The sequence below is a fragment of the Manacus candei genome, unplaced genomic scaffold (assembly GCF_025592945.1).
Source record: "Manacus candei isolate 608988 ecotype Guabito, Panama unplaced genomic scaffold, ASM2559294v1 h1tg000005l, whole genome shotgun sequence".
Taxonomy (NCBI): domain Eukaryota; kingdom Metazoa; phylum Chordata; class Aves; order Passeriformes; family Pipridae; genus Manacus; species Manacus candei.
This window is the reverse complement of record NW_026138053.1, coordinates 6,512,675-6,535,928: the sequence shown is the minus strand read 5'-3', so window position 1 is coordinate 6,535,928 and position 23,254 is coordinate 6,512,675. Positions and strand designations below refer to the sequence as shown.

At 44.4% G+C, this 23,254-nt stretch overlaps 2 protein-coding genes and 1 long non-coding RNA gene across 3 annotated transcripts; 2 read left to right on the top strand and 1 right to left on the bottom strand.

Moving 5' to 3' along the window:
• Positions 1 to 4,256: 4,256 nt before the first annotated feature.
• On the top strand, positions 4,257 to 7,216 carry LOC127477532 (uncharacterized). The gene is made up of 3 exons (XR_007906977.1): positions 4,257 to 4,350; positions 6,222 to 6,277; positions 6,889 to 7,216. It is a non-coding gene; the product is annotated as an uncharacterized LOC127477532 (long non-coding RNA).
• LOC127477497 (translation initiation factor IF-2-like) lies at positions 4,309 to 11,688 on the bottom strand. Its single transcript, XM_051801880.1, has 2 exons — positions 11,408 to 11,688; positions 4,309 to 4,535 (listed from the first exon to the last, which is right to left on the bottom strand). Exons 1-2 carry the CDS (start codon positions 11,685 to 11,687, stop codon positions 4,309 to 4,311), a joined length of 507 nt encoding a protein of 168 aa, XP_051657840.1. The 5' UTR covers position 11,688.
• DHCR24 (24-dehydrocholesterol reductase) lies at positions 11,671 to 21,888 on the top strand. Its single transcript, XM_051801476.1, has 9 exons — positions 11,671 to 11,966; positions 13,213 to 13,368; positions 13,808 to 13,913; positions 14,189 to 14,307; positions 14,398 to 14,661; positions 15,401 to 15,544; positions 16,501 to 16,698; positions 17,456 to 17,634; positions 19,670 to 21,888. The coding sequence occupies exons 1-9, from the start codon at positions 11,736 to 11,738 to the stop codon at positions 19,821 to 19,823; spliced, it is 1,551 nt and encodes a 516-aa protein (XP_051657436.1). The 5' UTR covers positions 11,671 to 11,735; the 3' UTR covers positions 19,824 to 21,888.
• The last annotated feature ends 1,366 nt before the right edge of the window (positions 21,889 to 23,254 follow it).

Genomic DNA, 23,254 nt, shown 5'->3' with positions numbered 1-23,254 from the left:
TTTTGCTCCTTGGCAGGATGGAGTTTGGCCCCAGGATCCCAAAAATCAATATCTGGCTTTTCTGTTGCAGACATGTCATTGCTGAGAGCTCACATCACCATCCGCGAATGACGTGGGCACTGTGAATCACCAGTTCCCCTGCTGAAGGACAATGAGGCACCTTCTTCTGCTCGTTACCTGCTCAGATATTATATTTAACTGAAATTTGATTGTCAAAAAGCTTCTGAAGCACTTCAAGGTGGTGTTTGTGCACAACTGTTCTATTCCCAGCACAGGGCTGCAGAGAAGAAGGTGGCTCTCTGCAAACACACTGGTCCTACAGCCCCACAACCATCTGCAACCTTCTGCCTTCCCCAGAGATCTGGCTTACAGGCAGCCACAAACCCACGACAAATATTTCACCACAAGGTAGAGGTTGGAAGTGCTGAGTGGTGCCAGCATGTCTGTCTGCTTAGCAACACCTTGGCCAAACTGCATTTTCCCTCTCCGAGAACTTTCCTGCTGGTGGACAAGGTGCTGCAAAACATCACAGGGCACAGTCAAAGGGCTTCTCCAGAATAAAGGCAGAATATCTAAGTGCAAAATATGTAAAACATCCCATGCACAGTGAAACCAGTGGGGAAAACAGGGAGATATAAAAGACAGTTACAGCCTCTGCAAGAACAGGAACAAAGAAGGAACAGGGAAAAAGATTGTTCCAGTAATTGCCTCCCCCAGGTAAGGATGCTGAGCTTGAGCAACGCTGCTGGCACAAAGTGCTGCTTTTTGATTCATTGTTCACCTAATTTTGCTGCTGCAGCAAATCGCATGTAAAATAGTGTATTTCAATGTATAATCAGGATAAATAAGTCAGATTCTTCAATACCTCTGTGTGTGTGTGTGTGTGTGTGTGTGTATGTGTGTGTGTGTGTGTGCACATGCATGCACTGTCTGACCTGTCACTACAAGGTGGTTGATACCAAGAACACCGAGTCAAGGGTGAATTTGGATGCAACAAGTCCAAACAAGAGGAGCTCAGAGTCCCTGCCAGAGCCTTTCTACCTGGGACTTGGGCCAGGTTGAAGGTCTCCATCAGCGACCTGGTGCACAGGCTGCTCTCCTTGTGCCCAGCTGCCTCCAGCAAGCACCTCTCATCATGCCCCCTGTGACAGGGTCATTAAAGAGTCACTGATGAGGCTTTATGGGACATGCCTCTGCAGGCATAAGGTGCCCATGTTGTCCAGATCCATAGAGAAGCCATTCCCAGGGGCTAGCATATCTCATATTTCCCTTAGCACGGGCCATAGGGCACAGCAGAGGTGGGAGCAGCAGTCACACTGAATAGGGGCTGCAGCACATACAGCCATGAGGATGTGCAGATGGGAAGGAGTTCCTGCACCCAGCACACATAAAGCAAGGGAGAAAACTCCTGCTGTTTATCTTTGCCTTAATTTGCATCCTCTTAAAATGCCTAATTAGTTGTGCTATTTGATATACTGGCTCAGGCACTCCTACCTAATCCAGTCAGCAAATCTAGGCTTTGAACATATTTGTCCTGCATCTTCACATGATGCAATGTTCAGTAATGTCCTTTGGTTTATTTGGTGCTGAACCTGCAACTGGCTATAGATGTCTCTTTGGTAGTTCTGCTATATGGACAGAAGGAGGGTTTGAGACCGCTTTGTGCTCTCCAGCAGGAAAAGCTGAGAATTTGGATGTGAAAGGGGATCATGCCTCTGACCACAAAGTGGTGTGGGGTTTTTTGGCTGATTCACCTAGAAGTACTCCTTCTCTACACAGCTATGCTTTTGCCCTGAGACTTTATCGACTGCAGAAGCCCTTTTTGTATATAATATATCTTATGATTTAGTTCCAATGGTTTTTACTGGGTTTGAATTATAACAGAAGAACAACAGATGTATAAAGTGCCTTAATATCAGTTTCTGAAGTGTTTTTTGCACTAGCTATGTCCATCATCTAGCAAATCCCTGGACCCAAAACCTCTGGGTGTTTTAAAGCTTAAATGTTTGCTAACCTGACTGTAACAATATCCCAGCCAGCAGTCTGTAAATCTGCACTGTGATGAGGAACAGAACTGTGATGGAAAGTCTTGGAAAGGGACTTGGAAAGTACCAGCAGCATCATCCACCAACGGCTTTATGGACCAGCAATGTCCTCAAATTCCTTCTGTTCTTCATCCAGAACTTGTGTTAGTACAGGAGCACGAGGGTAAGGCGCCACCTCCTGTTGGGGTTGTTATGTGGATAAATGGGTATGATAAAGCTTTGGGTCTCCTGTAAAGGGAATTTCTGTGTTGCAAATGGGGACAGAAAGAGCTTCCTATGAGCTTTCCAACAAAACCTGCAAAGGATTTGAAATTCACCTAACAAGGGGTTAGGGAAGGAAAGAGTTAAATCCTGATGCCTTGGCTCAATCTTTAGTCAGACAAAATTTTTCCTGAACTCATAGAGACTTTTGCCTAAGGGAAGCCCCATGTATGAACTTCTTTTTTAGAGAAGAGGCACCAGAGTTGTGCTAATGTGTATAACCCACCACCCAGCCTGTTTTACATGCTGCAGCTGCTGCAGCTCTGCTAGAGTGAGCTGCCATTTGGCTCGTGGTGAAGAAACATCCATTTCCAGCCCTGTAAGCTCCTCAGTCAAGCTTGATGTGAGTGAATCTATCACACCTGAGCAGAGAGACCTGTGGAAGACCTGCAAACCTTGAAAAGCTTCTGCTGGAAGCATGACAGTCTGGGGAGACATACAAGATATGGCTGAGAGGAAGGAGTGCCATGAATGAGCATTTTAAGGTTGCTTAAAGAATCAACTGCAGAGGTATCAGCAAAAGCAGATTTATTATGAAAAAAGAAAGCATAACAAAGTTCATTGGCAAGATTCACTCTACTACTTACTATATGGTTAAAGCACACCTAGAAAAGCAAACAAATAATCCAGAGTCAGTCAACTCAAACCAAAATAAACCCAAAATTATCTATGTGGAAGCCGGACGGGGGGGCGAGGGAGAGACAAAAGGCTGGAAAAGGTAAGGATAAAAAGGAATACAGCCTAAAGGCCCAACAGCACTTAACTTAAAGTTAATAGCACCTAATAGCATTTAACTTAACAGCATTTGAACTTAACAGCACTTAAATTTAACAGCATTTAACTTAACCGATAATCAAAGTTTAACAACTTAGCAAAGAATTCATATAGAATTTACTCTACCACAACAGTAACTTACTTACAAATCTAAAGTACTTAAGAATCTAGGAGAGCAGCATTCCTAGTACATTTGAAACAGCATATGCACATTTGCATGCATACAGACATGAAGAGTCTGTACAAGGTACCTGCAAAAAATTCCCCTCAAATTCAGTGAAATGGATGCCATTCACTTTGGATGCTGTTCCATCTTCTCAGTGGGCAAAGGGTTGAGCCTCAAGAAGTGTAGGGTAACAGCTCAGGCTCTGTCATTGTCATTTGGTGATCCGTGTACAGCAAAGTTGGGAATTTGCTGGCTCCGGGAGGCCCCACTCAGAAGGAGATGCTGGTCACAGCTGCTGAAGTCTAGGAGAGCTCAGAGGGTCTCAGTTTGGACTGTTGTTTATAGGGTCACAAGACAGTTGGATTTTCCATCCTGGCTACAGTTCCAGTCGGTAAATATCTTTGAAAGTTTGATAACAAAAATGTGATTCCACTTGGGTTGTTATTCAGGCAGGAAAAATAAGTTTCCAAGGCTGTTCATTAAAAAAAACAGGAGCTCCTTAGACAACACTGGTTCCAGGGAGCAGATAGTGTTTATGAGACACTCAAGAGGAGCTTGGCCCAGCTACAGTTTGTCAAGGCCGAGGTCTATTGAGCATTTCTCAGGTCATAGTGCAGCCTTGGTGGCAGGGAAAATGCACCACCACAAGGGAGAGAACCTTTTACTAGTCTGAGAGATATATAGTTGGAAAAAAAACCCAAACACACTTTCAGGCACAAAAGTCCTTCTGCAGGTCAGAGTATTTGGGGCAAGATCTGATGTCTGAGGGTTGTAGGTGGTGGAAAAGGTGCTGTGTGCTTACCCCAGCTGGGGACATAGGTGATGTTTAGCTTGCTTCTCTTTTCTTCTTGCTATTTGTCTCTGTTTCAAACACCAAATGTCACTCTCTCCCTTCTGGCAGCAGTGATGTTACTCTGGCTGCACAACTGTGCCCAAAAGCTTGTCTGCTTTCTTCAAAGCTCATCTGCAACATCGTCTGCTGACCTAGTAGGAGCTGTTATTTCTGGCTGCATACCTTGCCTTTCTTTAACCTGGAGCATTTACATCTTCTTCCCTGAGTTTCTAGGTAACTGAAATTTGAAATTCTGCAAGAAATGACAGGAGGTGAGTTTGGGAAATAATGGGCAGCAACTTCTCTGTAATGGCATTAAAAGTGTCAGAGTCAAGCTGTTGGACAATATCATCACTCATGTCCAGTGCTGCAGCAACCTCAGTGGCTTGCACTCTGGTTAGCTCTGTAGTCTGAGGCTTTGAGGAGACCCCAGTCCTAATGTTCTCCTGATTTATGCCTGAAAGAAATAGCAGTAGCAGAAGATTACTCCTATGGAGATGTAGGACCTCCTATCTCTTCTCCTGATTTGTCAGAGAAAAACAAACCCTATACTGATTTAGGAGAAAGAAGAGGATGTAAATGTGAGTAACAGGCATATACAAAGATGTATGTGAAGAAACAGAGAAACAGTTGGAAGACATTACCTTTTGACTGAAAAGAAAGGTCTCCATCTCCCATATGCAGATGCTTTACCATCAGCACCTCAGACTGAGACAGGACCTCACAGTATGTACCCATAATTAGCATCCCTGAGATACAGACCTGCCATCCCTCATGGAGAACACAGGCTTCCCTACTCGACCTCCCTGGGAAGTCACCCAGGATCCAGAGAGCTAATCTTTCTCCACAAAATGTATCCTCTCCTTTCCTTTGGCTACTCATCTTATTTGAAAAGGTGTAGTTTCACTTTCCTGACACTTCTCCTGTGCCAGAGAAGTGTCAACTCTTGTTGGCAGGCAACTCCTTGCCTCACAGAGGGATAAAACTCTCCTCCTCCATGATTCACTGTGCCAATTCCAGTATGAGGGAGAGCTTATCCCAGCCCTATAATCTGCATTAGTCTGGATGTCAGCAGACACCTCAATGCAATAAAAGTTCAGAGCTTATTACAGGCTCTTGGCTGATATCAGAGATAATGGTAATTAATAGCTCTGGGATGACAATGGTTTATTGCTGGCTGATATCTCAATGCTTTCCTTAAGCAATCTGTAAAACAATGGGCCTTGCCAAAGATGGAGAGGGCAGGAGGAGACAGAAAGCAGTTGCGTGAGTCTGCAGCTCAAATTCAAGGCTTGAGAAGTATACCTTGAGTTTAACATGAGCTGGAGACAGGATCTGTGCATTTACTCATTCTCGGATTTCAGAGTCACAGGGTTTCTGTGTGTGAGTATCAAAAGCCCACCGCTCCCCATCAGCACGGGGTTGCAGCCATCATATTTTGGTGCTTGCTAGAGGTACAAGAAATTTGGGTGTTGATTGTGTCAGGAGGTAGTGAAATTGCTGTCTTATTTTACTAGGTATGGCCATAACCAAATCTGTCCAACTGGATTTTACAGGAATCTCTTGTATTGAAGGAAACTGAGCAATCACACCTTCATCATCTTCCTTGCAGATACCTTTGCCAGTCATTGATTTGCAGAGCTGAGAAGCAGTTGATTTATCCAGTCCTCAGTCTGAAATCGTGCTGTATCTGCATGGGATGACCCACACACAGGAGCACATCTTGTTGCTCTCCACAGAAAGGGGCAGAAGCCTTTTCTCAAAGCTTCCAGCTCCCTTCTGCTCAGCTCCATACACGTGGGAGTTGCTTCCAAGGCACATCTGCTGTCAAAAGGAGTCGAGCAACTTGGAGGGAACAAGTACTGGCAATCAGCTTTTGACCTGATTTTATACTGAGTTTTCTAGCGAAAAAAGGACATTTGTAGTCTATCAGCATAGCACTGAATCATGTTAAATACGCCTCCATTTATCTTCAATAAGAGCAATACAGTTCCTTATTATTGGAACAATGGTATATTTTTGTCATCCTTAATTATTAACTTATCTGGCTGCAATTTCTTCACTTATTAAAAGGACATTCTAGGTGACTTTAACAGCTATACAATTCTTATATAATCAACATCTTAAACTTTTTTTTTTCCAGACATTCTTTTCCTTTTTTTGCTTTGCTTACAGCTTTCCTATTTTTCTTTGGCATAGGTAAGTAAACCCAAAGAGCCAGATCCTACAGTTACACTGATGTTTTTGGAGCATGGCCTGGAGTTTTATCGGTTTACACCATCTGGGAGTGGGCCCATGAAATTTTTAAAATGTTGAAATAAATGAAAGCAGACAGGTGATGGAGTGACAGCACCAGACGGAGAGAATGGCCACAGCCAAGGCAGCGAAAGTCTTAGCTTTATTTGGAGGAAAAAGGTCCCACAAGTACATCTGGTACCAGGAGGCTAAACACACTGGCAGATTTGCTGGGAGCTGAAAATGGGACAAAAATTTGGCCTGTACAGAAAAATAACTTGTAGTGTTTTCCTCCGGTGACATTGGCAAGCCTTCACCGTCATGTTAGCCCCAAATGCTTCTTCATGTTCCCACAGCATTTGCCACTTCAGGCAAGAGGAGGCCAGAGACAAGTGATGGGAGAGGGTACCCTGCAGTTGCTCCCCACCAGCTGTGGTTCACAGTTGCCTTCACAACAAAGTGATGCTTCACCCTGAGCATCTTGGAGGCCACTGGTACATTTGTCCACTGTATCATGAGTATGAAATAATCTATTTATTGCCTTCCACTGACTGTATCCACTTTGCTATGCCCAGCACAGCCAGCATCCCTGGGATCTCACCAATGGAAGGAGATGGGGAGCACCACTGCTCCTCCACCCACTGCCCCTCCTCACTCTCGGCCAGCCTCGTGCCCAGAAGGGCTATCTATGAAGGCAACTGATGGTGGCCCATGAGCTCACTGTCCCCCAGTCCTCATCCAGAGGAGTGTGGCCTCCCCCAGCATGCAGTTTGAGTGCTGGAACCCCAAATTCTTCAGGAACCAGCTCTCCATGCCTGCTACCATGCCACAGCCATTTCATTTCTGCAGCAGAGGACACTGGCCCCGGTGACAACGAAGGGAGGGCTGAATTCCTTTCCCAGTCTGGCTCTCTGTTTTGACAAGTGATTCTTTTTATAAATCCCAGACAGGGTGTCTTTTCACAGGCAGTTGTAAAGCTGGATTTAATACATGTCACAGAGGATATACAAAAGCTCTCGTATGTTCTGCTGCACTGTTTTTTTCAGTGGCTCTGCAAACGTGCTGACCAGCAGCTGACCTTGCCTCCTGATGCAGAGCATGGCCACCAAAGGATGGGCCACACTCTGCCATCATTAATATTCCAGATTTCAGTTCACACCCTACATCTGCTTCCTCCCAAGATGACGATGGGTCCCACCAGCCATCTACAATAGCTCACTGACAGAGTGGGGCCATGCAACACGGCCAGTATGAGAGCACATAGGGCACAGCCCAGGCATCCTTGGTTCCTGCAGCACCGGTTATTCCTTTTCTTGGTGAAGCCATTCCCAGTGCAAACAGGTTGACAAGAGGACAAGGCAAAGGCAAGGAAGAAAGAGCAAAGTCACCCTGAGGACTCAGTGTGCTGGGCAGGGTGGGCTAATCCACCTGGAGAGCCTTCCCCATCACAAATATTAAATAAGTCCTCCCACAGTAGGTCCACCTACACCTAAAACAGACTAATCATCCTAAAGATCCTTGTCTAAGCCTTCAGGTAGTGTTTCACTTTCCCTGGGAGCCATCTGGAAGTTTCTAAAGTAACTAAAATCCCATTTTCCCTCTTTGATCGATTTTCCAAGGACCACCCCAGCTACAGCTACTGCACCAAACCCTCTGCCCTCCTCCTCCTCAAGCCACCACACATACCTTCTCCCTCACATGAAACATTTGTGGAACGTGAGAAGCAGGTCCTGGACAATGGATATCCTATTGATAAATACCTTTCAAAAACTACCATCCATAAGCCGGGCAATTAAGCAATATCAGATAAACACAGAAAGCCCTGCTTCAGCCTACATCCCCCGGCAGGCTTTTCTTTCAAGGCGACCGAAAATACTTAAGATTTCTCAGTAGAGGGAGCTTCTCACAAGCAGTTTGAGCACCACCTCTCTCCAACCCTCAGAAACGCTCCCGTTTGTGACAGCACCGTCTCTGCGCCAACCAACGTGCAGGAAAACTGAAGGCAGGTGACTCCTCACCCCTACCGACCATCGGCTAGTTTCTTTATTGAATTAAGCAGGCTTGCAGCTTTCCCAAAATTCTTCACTAGTTTCATAACTATTCCTCTTAAACACCCGTTCTTTTGGTGCCCTGACACCACTGAGCAGCTCCGTGGCAGTCAGTACCAGGGCTATGAGAGCTTGCATGAAAAAGGCATTGAAAAGGCAGTGCTTTTCAATGCCTTCCTTTGGTACCCCTAAATGCCTCTTGATATTTTTCTAATGGAGACAGAAGTCTTCAGCCCACTTTTGTCTGCAGCTCCAATGCTCTCTGTGTTATTATAATGTAGTGAGGCCAGCAGGATAAGGGCAGGATCAGAACTCCATGCACAGTGCTGATGAAACCGCACCTCAAGTCCTGTGTTCAGTTCTGGGCCCCTCACAACAAGAAAGACATTGAGGGTCTGGATAGTGTCCAGGGAAGGGCAACAGAGCTGGGAAAGGGGCTGGAGTCTGATGAGGAAGAGCTGAGAGAGCTGAGGGGGCTCAGTCTGAAGAAAAGGAGGCCCAAGGGGAGCCTTATCACTCTCTACAACTCCCTGAAAAGAGGTTGTAGCGAGGTGGGGGTCAGTCTCTTCTCCCAGGTAAATAGTGACAGAAGGAGAGGAAACAGCCTCAAGTTGTGCCAGGGGAGGTTTGGATTGGATATTAGGAAAAATTTATTCATGGAAATAGTCATCAAACACTGGAACAGGTTGCTCAAGGCAGTGGTGGAACCACCATCCCTGGTGGAATTTAAAAGCCGTGTAGGTGTGGCACTTGGGGACATGATTTAGAGATAGCCTTGGCAGTGCTGAGAGAACAGTTGGACTTGATGATCTTAGAGGGCTTTTCCAACCTAAACAATTCCATGATTCTATGTCCCTTTTGTCTGTCTCCTTAGACAAACAGCTGCCTCTTTTGTCCAAAAGCTTTTGTGTGGTTATCACCAAGCCCTGCTGGGTAAGGAACAGAGCCCTGAGCAGGGCTGGCAGGGCTATGTGGGAGGAGCTCTCCCCAGATGGATGGGGTGCTCCAGCACAGTCAGTGAGAGGCCTCTGCTCTGCTCTCAGCACAAGGGTGTGTGGGGTGAACTCCACCGGAGAGCTGGTCCAGGCAGAAAAAAAAAACTGATTTAGAAAAGATGTTTAATTCTGTAGTCATATCCGTTCTCCAACCTGTTTTACTGAGTGACAGCAGAAGCACTTGTACTGCACAGTGTGCCCAGAACAGCACGAGTGGGCGGATAGGATGGCAGCAGAGGGAGGGAGGGAGGGAGGAGAGGAAGGGAAAAGGACTGCTTTTTTAAGAAGCACTAACAGCTTAAACACACTTAAAATGATAATTTAATTGAAGAAACCAGGGATTTTAGTCTCACCAAGATACCAAGAGAACCTTAGCAAACCAGATTTGCAGATGTTGTTTTCCTAAGCCTACATAGATTGTTGGATGACGTGTTATTCACACCTAAAATAACTAAAATTGACAAACAGAAGTATTTATAATATCTGTCGCCCCTTCCCTCATCCCCTTCTCATTCCTGTGCTTTCTGTGCTTGACACTGCTAAGTACACAAGCCATTTGACCATAATCTGAATGGTGTTTCACCCCTCTGCTTTGAAGCAGTTTCACATCACATCCTACTCCCTTCTTTCTGCCTAGGGCCTTACAAAAACAAGAGCAAAACATGGCAAACATTATAAACACTTCTAATGGTTCTTCGTAAAAACAATTTCAAAACAGTATTTACACCGAAAGCATAAATATCCCCTTATGAATAAATGATGCTGTTATTCAATAAGCCCAGCACTTGATCACACTCAGATCAGGAATAATTATTTAGCTTGTTCTGAGAGGTTAAAATAACCTCTCCTAGGGCATAGGAACCTTCTTTTCCCTGAATAATTTCAGTCAGCAGATGAATTGGTAAATAAAAGAAGATATCATGTCAGATGTAAGAAAAGCTAGTGGGCAGACTAGGATCAAGTGCAACAAATATAAATTTGGCTGTAAATAAATTCAAGCTGGAAACTGGGAGACTGTTTCCAAATATGAGAGCTGTGAAGTTTCAGATCAGTCTTTCAATAAAAGCAGTGAGAGAAAACCAATAAAAGCAGTATGCCAAAACTTCCATCCCTGGAAGTGATGGAAGGAGGCCAGGTTGGATGGGGCCCTGAGCAACACAGTCTAGCAGAAAGTGTCCCTGTCCACAACAGAGGGTTGGAACTAGATGACCTTTAAGGTCCTTCCAACCCAAACCATTATGTGATTCTATGAAAACATGAACAGGGTTCAAAACAAAGCCTCTGAGCTGTCTGGAGGAGGCTATAAAGCGTGGCTGCCTGCCATAGCCACAGCTGAGCTCTGAACCTTGATGCAGTGATCCCTCCCAGCCTGGAGCTCCCAGGTATCTCCTGTGGCAGCCAAAGGCCAGGGTGAGCATTTGTCCTGCTGACAAAGAGGAAGAGGCACCATCTGACACGTTAATGTCCTACACCACCATGGCAGCGTCCTTACAGAACACTTTGATTCCGTGTTCCTCTCTGAACCTAGTGGTGCCATGGCAAAGCCTCTGACATTCCAAGAGTTCCTGACAGCACTGGCTGTGCCAGCACCTCCTGGGGCGATCAGTGGACCTCTGCCACTCTCAAATAGCACACCTCTTGAGGGACAGAATGCATTTTAGCTTAAAACCAAAAGCTTTATCTCATAGACTTTATGTATCTTCCCTCCCGTAGTTCCATCATGGAGAGGAATTTTCTGCTAGGGTTTTAGAGAAAGCCGCGTTTTGGAGGTGGGTACCTCCTTCTTCCCTCTATAAAGTGTACCCCACGGCACTTCCGACTTTGTGGGAGATGCCTGCACTGCGGGTTCTCTGGTACAACGCCAGAAGGAATGACACAAGTGAAGGATGTTGGAGGTGTTTTGCTCCAGACCCTCAATCAAAAGACATCAGGGCGAGCTCCGTGCCTGAGGGGCACTGGCCACCACAGCACCTCCACCACTGCTCTGCCAAGGGCCAGTCCTAACTCCGTAACCCTGACTGGGGGGTCCCCCCTGCCCTGTTCCCCCTCACCCCGTGTCCCAGGCCCGTTCCCCAGCCCTGCCCGGGGTCCGACCCGGCTCCCCCGCCCCGTCCCCTGTCGGTGACTCCCCCGCCCCGGGGGGGCCCCGCCGGCCGGGGCGATGAGGAGCGCGGGGCCGGCCGCGCGCAGCCAATCGGCTCCCGCAGCGCCTGGTCCGATCTCCGCGGAGCTCTCGGATTGGCCGCTGCCCTCCCCTCGCCTCACTCCCGGGCCAATGGCGCGGGGGGGGCGTGGCGCAGGCGGCGAGCGCGCGAGCGGCGGGCGCGGCATGGCGGGGTCCCCGCGGCCGTGAGGGAGCGCGGGCGGGCGGCGGGCGCCATGTCGGCGCTGTGGTCGGTGGGCGCGGGGCTCCTGCTGCTGCTGCTCTGGGTGCGCCACCGCGGACTGGAGGCCGTGCTGGTGCACCACCGCTGGGTCTTCGTCTGCCTCTTCCTCCTGCCGCTCTCCATCCTCTTCGATATCTACTACCAGCTGCGCGCATGGGCCGTCTGGCGCCTCCACAGCGCCCCGCGGCAGCACGCCCAGCGCGTCCGGCACATCCAGGCGCAGGTGAGACTCGCCCGGACCCCAGGACCCCCGCCCCGGGCTGGGGGATGGCTCTGAGCGGGGAGAACCTGTCCCTGTCCCACTCCCTGCCAGCCCGTGCCCACCCTGCTGCTCCTTCCCCCCCATCCCGCACCCGGGGCAAAGTCCAGCCGGAGCGGGAAAAAACAAAGGAATAAACGCCAGCGGGTGTTTCAGCCCCTGTGGGTGTTTTGTCCCGCTCTGAAACTCTTCTGGAACTTCCCCCCTGCGGCTCCTGGCGCTGCGGCATCCTCAGGGACGTGCCGTGAGCCGCGCTGGACGCTCACCTGGCTCAGGGACACACGTGTGTGGAACGTGGGAACAGCAGCCTGGGAATGGCAGGCTCAATACTGTGTTTTAATACCACTTAACATCCTGCTTCTCGGCGCTGCCAGTTCCAGGAGATGGTTGAGGGGGAAATTAAACTTTTCCTCCATCCAGGAATGCAGATGTCTGTAATGTTTCTGTGCTCTCTGGTATTTATGGTAATTCTGTCATGTCTTCTGTTTTATTCCTTGCCTCTCACGTTCGTCGCAGATATTAATGTGCACAGAGTTATTCTCTGAGGGTTTGGGGTTGTTTGGTTTTTTTTACCATCTGTAGCAGCAGTTGAGCTTTGAAGAAAATGCTACAATTGATGTTTGTTCACCAGCTGTTAACCACTGTGGCTTTGCAGAATTCCTGGATCATATGTATGGCTTACATATTTTCCTTCTCAACTTTCCATAGTGTCCTAGAAGGTTTTGAATTGGAAGGGACCTTAAAACCCACCTCATTCCAACCCCCCTGCCATGGGCAGGGACACCTTTCTCTAGACCAGATTGCCCAAGGTTGCTTCCTCCAGACCAGGTTTTCTCTCTTTGCCCATTTAGTTGCAGGCTCAGACTACTTTTTGTGTGTTTTGGAGTAGAGCTAAGATTATGACAGTGATAATACTTCCCTTAGAGTATAGGTTTTTCTGTGGGTTTTTTAAACTGTGTTAGTTTCTTGCTAGTTTTCTGAATCCCTACCCAAAAAAACCCCAAAGGTACAGGATATTAGAAAGGCTTCCTCTCCATAGCTAGACCACTCTGGTGGTACTTTATTTAGAAGTTCGGAGGTCTGAGTTCCAAAGCATCCCTACTCTAACACGGAGATATCCAGGATTTGTTACTTGATGTAGAGGAATAACAGTATTTATGAACATCTTTTCACAGTGAGAGAAGAATGTTTCAGTTGTTACTTCTTGCAGGTTCGGGAATGGAAAAACGAAGGCAGCAAGAGATACATGTGCACAGGCCGGCCAGGCTGGCTGACTGTGTCACTTCGTGTTGGGAAGTATAAGAAGACCCATAAGAACATCATGATCAACTTAATGGATGTCCTGGAAGTGGACAGTGAAAGACAGGTAACAAATTCCATCACAAAGCTTTTATAATAGTAAAGTTTACAGCTTTCTTTACAATATCTGTAGCTGAAAAGGTTAGATTCCATACAGAGGAAAGGATTTCTGTAGCAGCAGACCCACCAAATTTTAGGTTTTACAATGTGTGCTTGGATCATTTTGTCAAAAAAACCCCCAGCATATGGAATTGCTTGGCTTTTATGTGCTGAAGTCTAAAAGACCAGATTGATTTATGGGTTTGGGCACTGAGCAACAAGATGTTGAGGCAGAGGAGGAATCACTAAACAGTTTCAACTATTTTTAGTAGCGCTCTCAGGAAAGTGAGTCTCTGAGTTCTGACAACAGATGGAAGTGTATCCAGTTAGCCATATTTTGTCTCCATTAATGCTAAACACTTAATTTATGTTTGTTGGGGGAACTGGGTTTTTCTGTTGCTTTTTAGATTGTTCGTGTGGAACCTTTGGTGTCCATGGGCCAGCTGACTGCACACCTGAATCCCATGGGCTGGACTATTCCTGTGGTACCAGAGCTGGATGATCTCACAGTAGGTAAGGGTCGTTGTGATGACAAGAGACTCATTGATTTTGCTGCACTTTCATTAGTTTTTTTATGCAGTAACATAGCATTATTTTAAAGGTTCTATAAATACTCTGCTGAACCTTATGTTCCTTGTGGTATATATGCTATAAACACTGCCTTTTTTTTTTTTTTTCAAATAGTCTTAAAAGTCATGCCCAGAGCTTAGAAGTCAGGTTTTGCTCTCATAAACCACCTTCATTTTGGAGTGTGTTTCATTTGGTTTGTTATGTGCTCTCTTGATAAGGTGGCCTGATCATGGGAACTGGCATTGAGTCATCATCCCATATCTATGGACTTTTTCAACACACCTGTGTGGCCTATGAACTTGTTCTTGCTGATGGAAGCCTTGTGAGATGTTCACCAGTAAGACAAAATGTTACTTTGCTATCATTTACAATGTCGTTGACAGTTATCAGTGTGGATATATGATTTGGTATGACATACTTTTTGCAGACTGAAAACTCAGACCTATTTTATGCAGTGCCTTGGTCTTGTGGTACTTTGGGTTTCCTGGTTGCAGCAGAAATAAAAATGATTCCTGCCAAGAAATATGTCAAAATACATTATGAGCCCGTGAGAGGACTGCAGAAGATTTGTGAGAAGTTCACTGAAGAGTCTAAGAAAAAGGAGAATAGTTTTGTGGAAGGACTTCTGTATTCTTTGGATGAAGCGGTTATCATGACAGGAGTCTTGACTGATGAAGCTGAGCAAAGCAAGGTAACTAAAGGGAAGTTATTCACAAAGAAAAGAAATACTCCCAAAGTCTAATGAAACTGTACTAGATGCCAGTATAAAACTATTATAAAATTGGAACAAGCTCTTAACATGGGATTAAAAGTTAGATCTGTCCATCAGAATATTTTAAATTACTGTTCTTTGCTACTGTGACAGAGTCTGTTCTCTAAATCTCTTCAACTGATGAGAAATGACCCACTGATTTCATTATTCTAGCAAATAATTCAGTCTACAGACTCTTCAGTACCTGAGGGGGAAGAGAAGGATCTTTTCTCCTACACTGAACAGTGCTGCTTTGAACTGCAGTTATTCAGAGTAACTCTCTTCCCAGCAAGCTTTGAATTCTGTTAATGTTGGTAAAACACATCGGGGATAAGTACAGGAGGGACATGCTAACTGTTCATACAACCCTCCACCTGGATGTTTCTCCTTTGCCATGTGAGACTTTGGGTTGATGGTGGATTTAGAGACTGGTATTTTAGGAATCCAGTTCTGTCACATTCATGGTCTCTTAAATAGCTTGTAAGTGGCAAGCCTTAGCAAGCCTCACTTAAATTAAATGTTAATGCAAGAAAGGTAAGAAGGAGCCATGCAGGTGGAGAAATGAAGGTTCTGTCACAGAGAGTATAACATAGATTCCTCACAGTAAAGGAATTTGGGGACATACTCCATGTTGGCTAGGAAGGTGTAACTTATCTAATGAATGAATGTTTTCTTGCAGATAAACAGAATTGGCAACTACTACAAGCCATGGTTCTTTAAGCATGTGGAGAAGTATTTGAAAGCTGACAGGACTGGAATAGAATACATTCCTTCCAGACATTATTATCACAGACATACACGCAGTATCTTCTGGGAGCTCCAAGTAAGACCAGTTCCAAAATTAAGATACATATGCAGGAGGGTACTCTGCTCTTTCCCAGTGTAGGTACAATGTATCTTCTTCCCCTTGGCAACAACTTCTGTCTTTCATGGCAGAAAAACCCAGTGAAACTTAGGGCAAATTTACAAGTTCACATTTGAGTAAAACAAACCCAAGGGCACTTCTTTTACATAAGGCATTGTACCATAAACTCCTGATTTCTGATTTAGTGCTTTTCTGAATTTACACCTTAAGTACATATTTCAGCACGAAGCTTTTATACCTGCTCAGTGATTTTCAAATTCAGATGATGGAAAAAACATTAATGTGAAATTATGGCTGAAAATTTGCCCTGCCTAAGCTCAGAGCAGTAATTATGCAGTAAGGTCATTACTTTGAATTTCGTAAATATGTTTGTTGCGATGTGCAGTTATGCAAAACTTTATTTGACATTCTTAAGTATTCCTGTTGTTACATTTTGAATCTCTGGAGTGAGATCCCAGATCTTTTCAGCTCCTGGAGAAGTTAGATAGGAGTTGGCTGTGCAGGAAGTAATACAAATTTTACAGATTTAAAATGCTTTTAAGAACTGATCTTGTATGTGTTTATTCTCGCAAGAGTTCTGTAAGTTTAGCTTCTTGTGCACTCCTCCCTTGGCGGTTGTAAGATAATAGCCTGTTGTTCTCTGAATTTCGTTCTCTGAAAGTGTTTGAGGCTGGGTGTCTTGTGATTTGTAGCCCTGAAAATTAGTGGTAACTAGAGGAGGCTTTAGGGCAGGGCTCTGTAGCCAAGTTCAATCTTTTATTTCCTCATATTTGTATTACAGTAGCTTAGCAAAAGTATCAGCAGTTAAATTTATTGAAAATCTGGCTTAATATTGTTCTGAGGATTCTGAAGTGTTCTTTTAGTTCACTTACACATTCTTCTGTCAAACTCTTTTTTTTTTTCCCTCTTTAAAGGATATCATTCCATTTGGCAATAACCCCATCTTCCGTTACCTGTTTGGCTGGATGGTTCCTCCAAAAATCTCCTTGTTAAAACTCACCCAAGGAGAAACCATTCGAAAGCTGTACGAGCAGCACCACGTTGTACAGGACATGTTGGTGCCAATGAAGAGCCTTGAAAAGTCCATCCAGACCTTCCACATTGACCTTAATGTAAGAACACGTGTTTTTAGGATGCAGTGAATCTTGGAATGTTTGTGATAAGAACTGTGACTGTTGATCTTAAGGCATGATATTCTGTTTGTGTGAAAGGTCATTATTGTGTCCTGGGGAGTACTGTGCTTTGTGAGTCCATGATTCAAAGCTGCAGCAGAAATGCACACAGCTTTCCAAAACAATTTTAAAAAAAATAATTAAAAAAAAGATTCAAACTTTAGTAGAAGCCAACACTTCTAAAAGATTTTATCACTTAGTAAAAGTTGAAATGATTTTTCTTTCATCTAAAATGATTGGTGGTCTCACTAAGCACCAACTGTGGAGATTCATTTCCCTTTCTTGCTTTTATTTCTGAATTTATTTCAGTTAGTGTAGAAGTACAAACTTGGCAATTTCAATTTTAGACTAACCTGGAAAAGAAACTCTTCGTTCTCTTTTTTACTCAGAATGTTTATTCAGTTGTTGCTTTGGGATCAGGGATGGTTTATTTGTTTGGTTTGTTTCCTTTTCATTTCAAATATTTAAGGGGGAGGAGATGTAATTCTAGGACACTCAGTCTGTTTGTGTTACAGTCATTAGAAAGTGCAGCTAAGAACAACACCAGGACAACTGGAAAGGAAAAGCTGAAAGGAAGAGTTTCAATCCCAGATTGGGAAGAAGTCTTCTTAACTCTTTATTTTGTCACATTTATTAACAAGCTTAAAGGATTGTTTTGTTACAAAATAAGTGATACAGTGTTTTCCTACCTCTGCAGGTGTACCCTCTTTGGCTATGTCCTTTCATATTGCCCAACAATCCTGGTATGGTCCACCCCAAAGGAGATGAAGCTGAACTCTATGTGGATATAGGAGCTTATGGAGAGCCCAAAAGGAAACAATTTGAAGCCAGGGCTTCAATGAGGCAAATGGAAAAGTTTGTAAGAAGTGTGCATGGGTAAGGATACAACTCCTCAGAGCAGTAATAATGCCTATAACTCACTCCCATGTCATTTAATCACAGTTATTTAATCCCACAGAACTTTAATATTGCAATAATTTAGCAACTACAATAATTGAAAACTAATTTAAATTTCTAATTTTGATGGTATGATTTTTGAATACGGTTTCACTTTATAGTTTGATTGCAAATCCAACCAACCAGATGGGCACTCTGGCTGAAGTTCTTGCAGTGTATTTGTGAGGTGGATGGCTTTGGGTCACCTTTCACTTCCAGGCTGCTCTGGAGGTGGAGTCTGCTGTAACAAAACACCTCCTTGGAATACATCCCTCAGGAATCCTGCAGGCTGTTAAAAGTCTGGACAGCTTTCCTGCCTGCCCTTGGGACTGTTCTTCCTGCAGTCCTTGCTGAGGCTCTGCCCTGTCCTTGTGCCAGGGTGTCCTTGCCCAGGGATCTCGGCCTTGGCTCTCCCTGCAGTCCCTGTGTGGTGGTGGGAGCCTTTCCTCCCACAAAACTTGTACTCCAGAGCTTCCTTTTCCCTGCCTCAGTTCTCATTACACAGGACCACAGTAGGCGTGAGGCATGTGCCCACCATCTGTCACGGACTCATGCCAGCCTAATTTGCTGTAGTGGTGTCAGTGGAGAAGCAGCCACAGGCTGGTTTCTCAGGAACAAAAAGCAACTACACGGTATTTTTACACCATCAGTATAATTTATCCACATTTCTATTTTGACCTACTTCTCAGTCTAACAGTGATCATGTCCCATGTGGCTGAGCAACAATGGTGAGGCTGCTTCAAGATGATTTGGGGACTGTAAATGACTTTGAGCGGCAATAAGGGATCTGCCAGAGAACAAAGAAACCCAAAGTTAATTTTAAGCTTTTTATTTTTATTAACTTGAAATTGAGCTTTTAATTTAAAGACCTTTACTAAAAAATTTTGTCTGTTTTCTACCTGCCACTGGGAAATAAACAATGGATAAATGCTTAGTCTTATAGTTGTGTAATTGCACACAACGATAGAGCTTTTATGTAAGTTTGTGTTTTGCTGCTGTACTCTGATGCTAGCTGCAGTTTAGAAAGCACAGGATGAAAGTGAGGAAGAGTCCACAACTAAATAAGGATTTAATTTGTAAATGGACCTTTGTTACACTGTGCTTCATTTACACTATGAATTCAGTTTCTCGGCCTGGTCTGATTTGGTGGTGTTTTCCCTTCCAAGTTCTATTCTCAGTACCCAGTCCTAAGAAACTAAAAAGTCAAAGGATGTATTGCTATATCTGCCTTGAATGGATTTCATAACACAGCTGATACCACACACCATGACTATATCTCCGTGGATCATAAGAAAACATGCAGAATACATCTTTGTTTTTTTTAAGCTGAAATTAAAATCTTTTGAATGGAAGAAAATCTGTCTTTCAAGAGCAGTTGAAAAGTATTTGTCAGGGAGAATGTAGGTTATGTATGGTTTTCGATGCAAGTTGCCAGACTCTGGGTTTGGCTGAACTTTAGAAGTTCTCTCCAGACTTGTGTTTCTGTGAATACAAGTTGATAGAATACAAGTTGTTAGAGGAGTTGGCTTCACGTGGTTAGGATGGCTAAACATGACCCACCTTTTATACACATTTTTTTAATCCTTGTAGTAGCAAAACATATGAAAGTATCAATACATTGATGACTAAAGAGCTATATTTTAAGAGCAATAATTAATTACTTTCTTTTCCCATCTTGCCCTTCACCAAAGTGACTGTAGCAGTATACTGCTGTTTTCACCTTTATGTATTATTTCCTCTTGGAAAAGAGATCATGGTAATGTTAAATCCACAAAATATTGTTGGCTGAGTGTCCCAACGTAATCCATGAGAGCAATTGTACTTGCTTGTTTTTAAAAAGCACTTTTGATGGGTTTTGTTGTTGAATATTTGCTATTCGTATCTTGCCCTGAATTTTTTTATTTAATATTCTATATCAAATCTTGTGGCACAATTAATGTTGAATCACTGTCCCTTTTTTTCCCCTGCTCTCCAGTTTCCAGATGCTGTATGCAGATTGCTATATGACCCGTGAGGAGTTCTGGGATATGTTTGATGGTTCGTTGTACCACAAGCTGAGGGAGCAGATGAATTGCAAGGATGCCTTTCCAGAAGTGTATGACAAAATCTGCAAATCTGCAAGGCACTGAGCCTGGCTTAGCTAAACAAGCAATCAGGGAAAGAGGAATTTACCTATAGCTAGTCAGTATATCCTTTTAAAAAAAAAGCTTTATTGCTCTCCAAATAAGCTCATTCTTGTCGATGTTTAAAGGTATGAATTCCTGCTTTATACATTTATGTTTAGTATTTCTTCGTATGTTTTAAAATCAGTTTTCCAAACTCAGAGTGATTGTTTTGAAGAAATCTGAAGTGCTAGCCTTTGTATCTAATGTAGTGACATAGGTGAATTCACCTATTTCCAAGCAGAAGAAAAATAATGGGAATGGATGAAGATACTGGAGTTACACCAGCTGTGTACCATAGCTCTATTTAACATTACTTTTGAAAATGGGAGGGGAGGGCTGAGAAATAGGTGCCAAAGCATTGTGTAATTAATCCTGTTGTTAAAAACATTTGCCTTCAGTCAGTATCCTGCAGAGCAGCTCCGCAGTGGTTCCATCATCCTCCAGCTGGCTGCCCAGCACTGGTGGTGGTGGTGCTGCACTACCTGGGGTGTCCTGCACGGCAGCTGAGCTCCCTGACAGTGGCTTCTGTTTCAAAACTGAGCACTGAGGTGTGAAGAAGATGCTTTTTACTTGTGCCTATCAGATTTGTACTGATTTTGATTATGAAGTGCGAATGGATGTGTAGGTTTTAGGTATTTCGTAGTTGGCCAACAGTGCATTGGTTTTTTTGCCCCAAAGTATCAATGTTCTGGCTTTGTAGATCACTGAAAAGAATTGCTGCTATTTCATATAGCCAAATTTTAATTTCCTTGTGGGTTGGTTTATTTGGATTTTTTTGTTTGATTGGTTTGGTTTTTTGGGGGTTTTTTGGTTGTGGCTTAATTTTAGTGCCTTAAAAGTACTCAGTTGGAGGAAGATGTGGGTTATTTCAGACGGTTCTGTCCTGGCCCAATAGGAAAAGGAAGTCAAGGCTGCGTTTATACGAGGTTTATTAAAGCAAGTGGCTGTGGATAAGAACTCTTGATGTGAATCTTGATACACACAGGCTTTGGTTCTGACTCGAGTGACAGTTTTGCTTTTCATTTTAGTTGGGTTAGGTTGATAGGCTTTGTAAAAGGACTGTTTCAGTCACCTGGAGAGGAAATCAACAGCAAGTGCTGTTAGTTCCCTCTTCTGCTGCTCACAGGTGAAAATGGCACAGTCATGGACTTGATACAATTGAGTGTAGAAGTGTGGAAATGTTTTGACCCTGTAGCTAGAAACAGGGTTCCAAACCAAGCCTGTGTCTTGTCCAAGCAGTACTGAAAATTGTTACTTGAAACCTTACTGAGCTCGAGGGAAAAGAAAGTCCTTCTCTTGAGGCTTGTGTAGGGGTAACATGGAGAGCTTCCTGAACAGTTACCAGTGGGAGGTGTAATTTTATTATGCGTGCTAAACCAATGATTTTATTTATTGATAGATGGATGTTTATGGTCCAGATGAAACCAATGATAAAGCAGTAGCAGGAATAAGTTTGGGCTGTAACTCAGTGATGCATATCATGTGCAAGTAAAGTACCCCCCAAAATCCTGTGCAGTGGAATGGTGGCAGGGACAGCGTTCCATGGGGAGACACAGCCAGTGCAGAGTGTCTGCAGTGCTGCCCAAGTCATGGAGCTGTGTCAGTGATCCAGGAGTGTCTGCCACGCCATTCCAGGCTGCACCAGGGGTACACAGGAAGGCAAGTGTTGATTCTCAGGGTGTGACCTGCCTTCCTGCCCCTGGGGCAAAGCTACGACTTAGCCCAGTGCTTGTATGATAGTCTGCACAGAGCAAGAGTGGTTTGGTTAGCTTTGAAAGGGCAATGTTAAAACAGCTAGAGGATATGCAAATACTTCTACTTAGGCTGTGTTTCACTTATGTACTGATGATCTTTAGGTATGCACTGTGTTTGTTTTTTCACTTCTTAATTTATTGGCAAACTTTGTATGCCGTGATTGAGTACTGCAACTGTATCAGTCACACACGTGCACACACATAATTGCTGTTGCTCTTGATTTTTGGTTGTACTGGCTGTTGGAAATAAAGCTCTGGCCAGCGTACTGTTCAAAGTGGTGTCTTTTAATGAGTGTTACATGCTTTTCAACAGCTGTTTATCATTTCTCTCGTGCTTATTGTGTCGTTACACATGGTCAGCAATTACTGAGGAAAGCTGCTCTCTGGGTGAGAGACCCGAGGCACTGGGAGATGGGTGGGAAATGAGGACCCTGGTGCTACAAACTGCTTTGAAGGAATGTCTTTGAAGTCTGTGAGCCTTCACTGATCTCTGCCCCAAGACACACCTGCACCAAACAAACACCCCATAGCTGAGGCTTAACGCTTCAGTTACGCCCAGCTAGCTCCACAGCCTCATGATGCCAGTTATCCTGACTTTTCCCTCCCCCTCGCCTCTTTCTGTCCCTGCAATGTTTTGTCCTAGGAGGACAGGCCCCCATTTTGCATTTAGGTGCTACCTATTGACATGGATAGTTACTTCATTCATCTCACTTCACGCTAACAAATCTAATCCCTGTTTTGAAAGAGCAGCCACAGAAGGGAGGATGAAGATTCAGTGTGCTCTTCAGCCTGAGTTTCACACCCACCTCTTCTGTTTCCCTGATAAATGCCTTTGTGGCAGCTCTGTAGGCTCAGTGGGAGGTGTTCCTGCCCCTCCCCTGGTCATAGCTGGTACACCTTCTCCCAGTGTTCTCTTCCTAGAGAGAAGCTTCCAGGCTGTCTCCTGAAATCCAGGCTGCCAAGTGGCTCAGCCCTGCTGAAACCGCAGTTCAGGTGCCAAAGCCCTTCGTTGCTTTAATCACATTCTGTGTTGTCCCTGGCTTACAGCTGCATTTCACAATATTCCTTTGTTGCCCCAGCAGTGTTTCTGTACCCTCCCTCACCCACATCACTGCTCAGGCATTTCCCTTCAGACCTCCTTCCTCCTTTGCTTGCCTCTGGAACAATAGTCAGGATTTCCTTAAATCACTGCAATTTTACCTGTGTTCCATTATCTCCCCCCACCAAATGATAATTGCAGATTAATTAGCATACTTAATCAGCCACAACTAACACGTAATTACACCTAAATTTAATTATTCCGGTCTGGTCTAAACACTTGTACAAGACTTGATAAAGCTTAACTCTGAGAGGACCAGCATACTCCTAGTACATTTTTATGGCCTGCCTTTGTTACTACGGACAGCTCTGCTCATCTCATTTTTTCCATTGCCTCCAGATTTTAATTCCCTGCTCTGCTTTGCTGTAGTTGCATTTTTACAGATCCAGTTCTCCATGGAGTTGCATTGGTGGACCTGGGGCTACTCAGGTGTGGTAACACCACCCACAACAGGTATGTGCAACTCCTTTAAGTAATAGCAGTGTTTGAGAGGACATGTTTAACCCTGATTGAACTGTTGTGTGGCAGCAGACGTTCCATGG

What these genes read in the sequence shown, in the direction of transcription:
- LOC127477497 (XM_051801880.1), bottom strand. Translation starts at nt 11,687, where the DNA reads ATGCCGCGCCCGCCGCTCGCGCGCTCGCCGCCTGCGCCACGCCCCCCC. An exon ending in GAACGGGCCTGGGACACGGG is followed by an intron (nt 4,536 to 11,407) that starts GTGAGGGGGAAC and finishes TATTTCTTTCAG; the next exon opens with GCATAAATCAGGAGAACATT.
- DHCR24 (XM_051801476.1), top strand. Translation starts at nt 11,736, where the DNA reads ATGTCGGCGCTGTGGTCGGTGGGCGCGGGGCTCCTGCTGCTGCTGCTC. An exon ending in GTATCTTCTGGGAGCTCCAA is followed by an intron (nt 15,545 to 16,500) that starts GTAAGACCAGTT and finishes CCCTCTTTAAAG; the next exon opens with GATATCATTCCATTTGGCAA. An exon ending in TTTGTAAGAAGTGTGCATGG is followed by an intron (nt 17,635 to 19,669) that starts GTAAGGATACAA and finishes CCTGCTCTCCAG; the next exon opens with TTTCCAGATGCTGTATGCAG.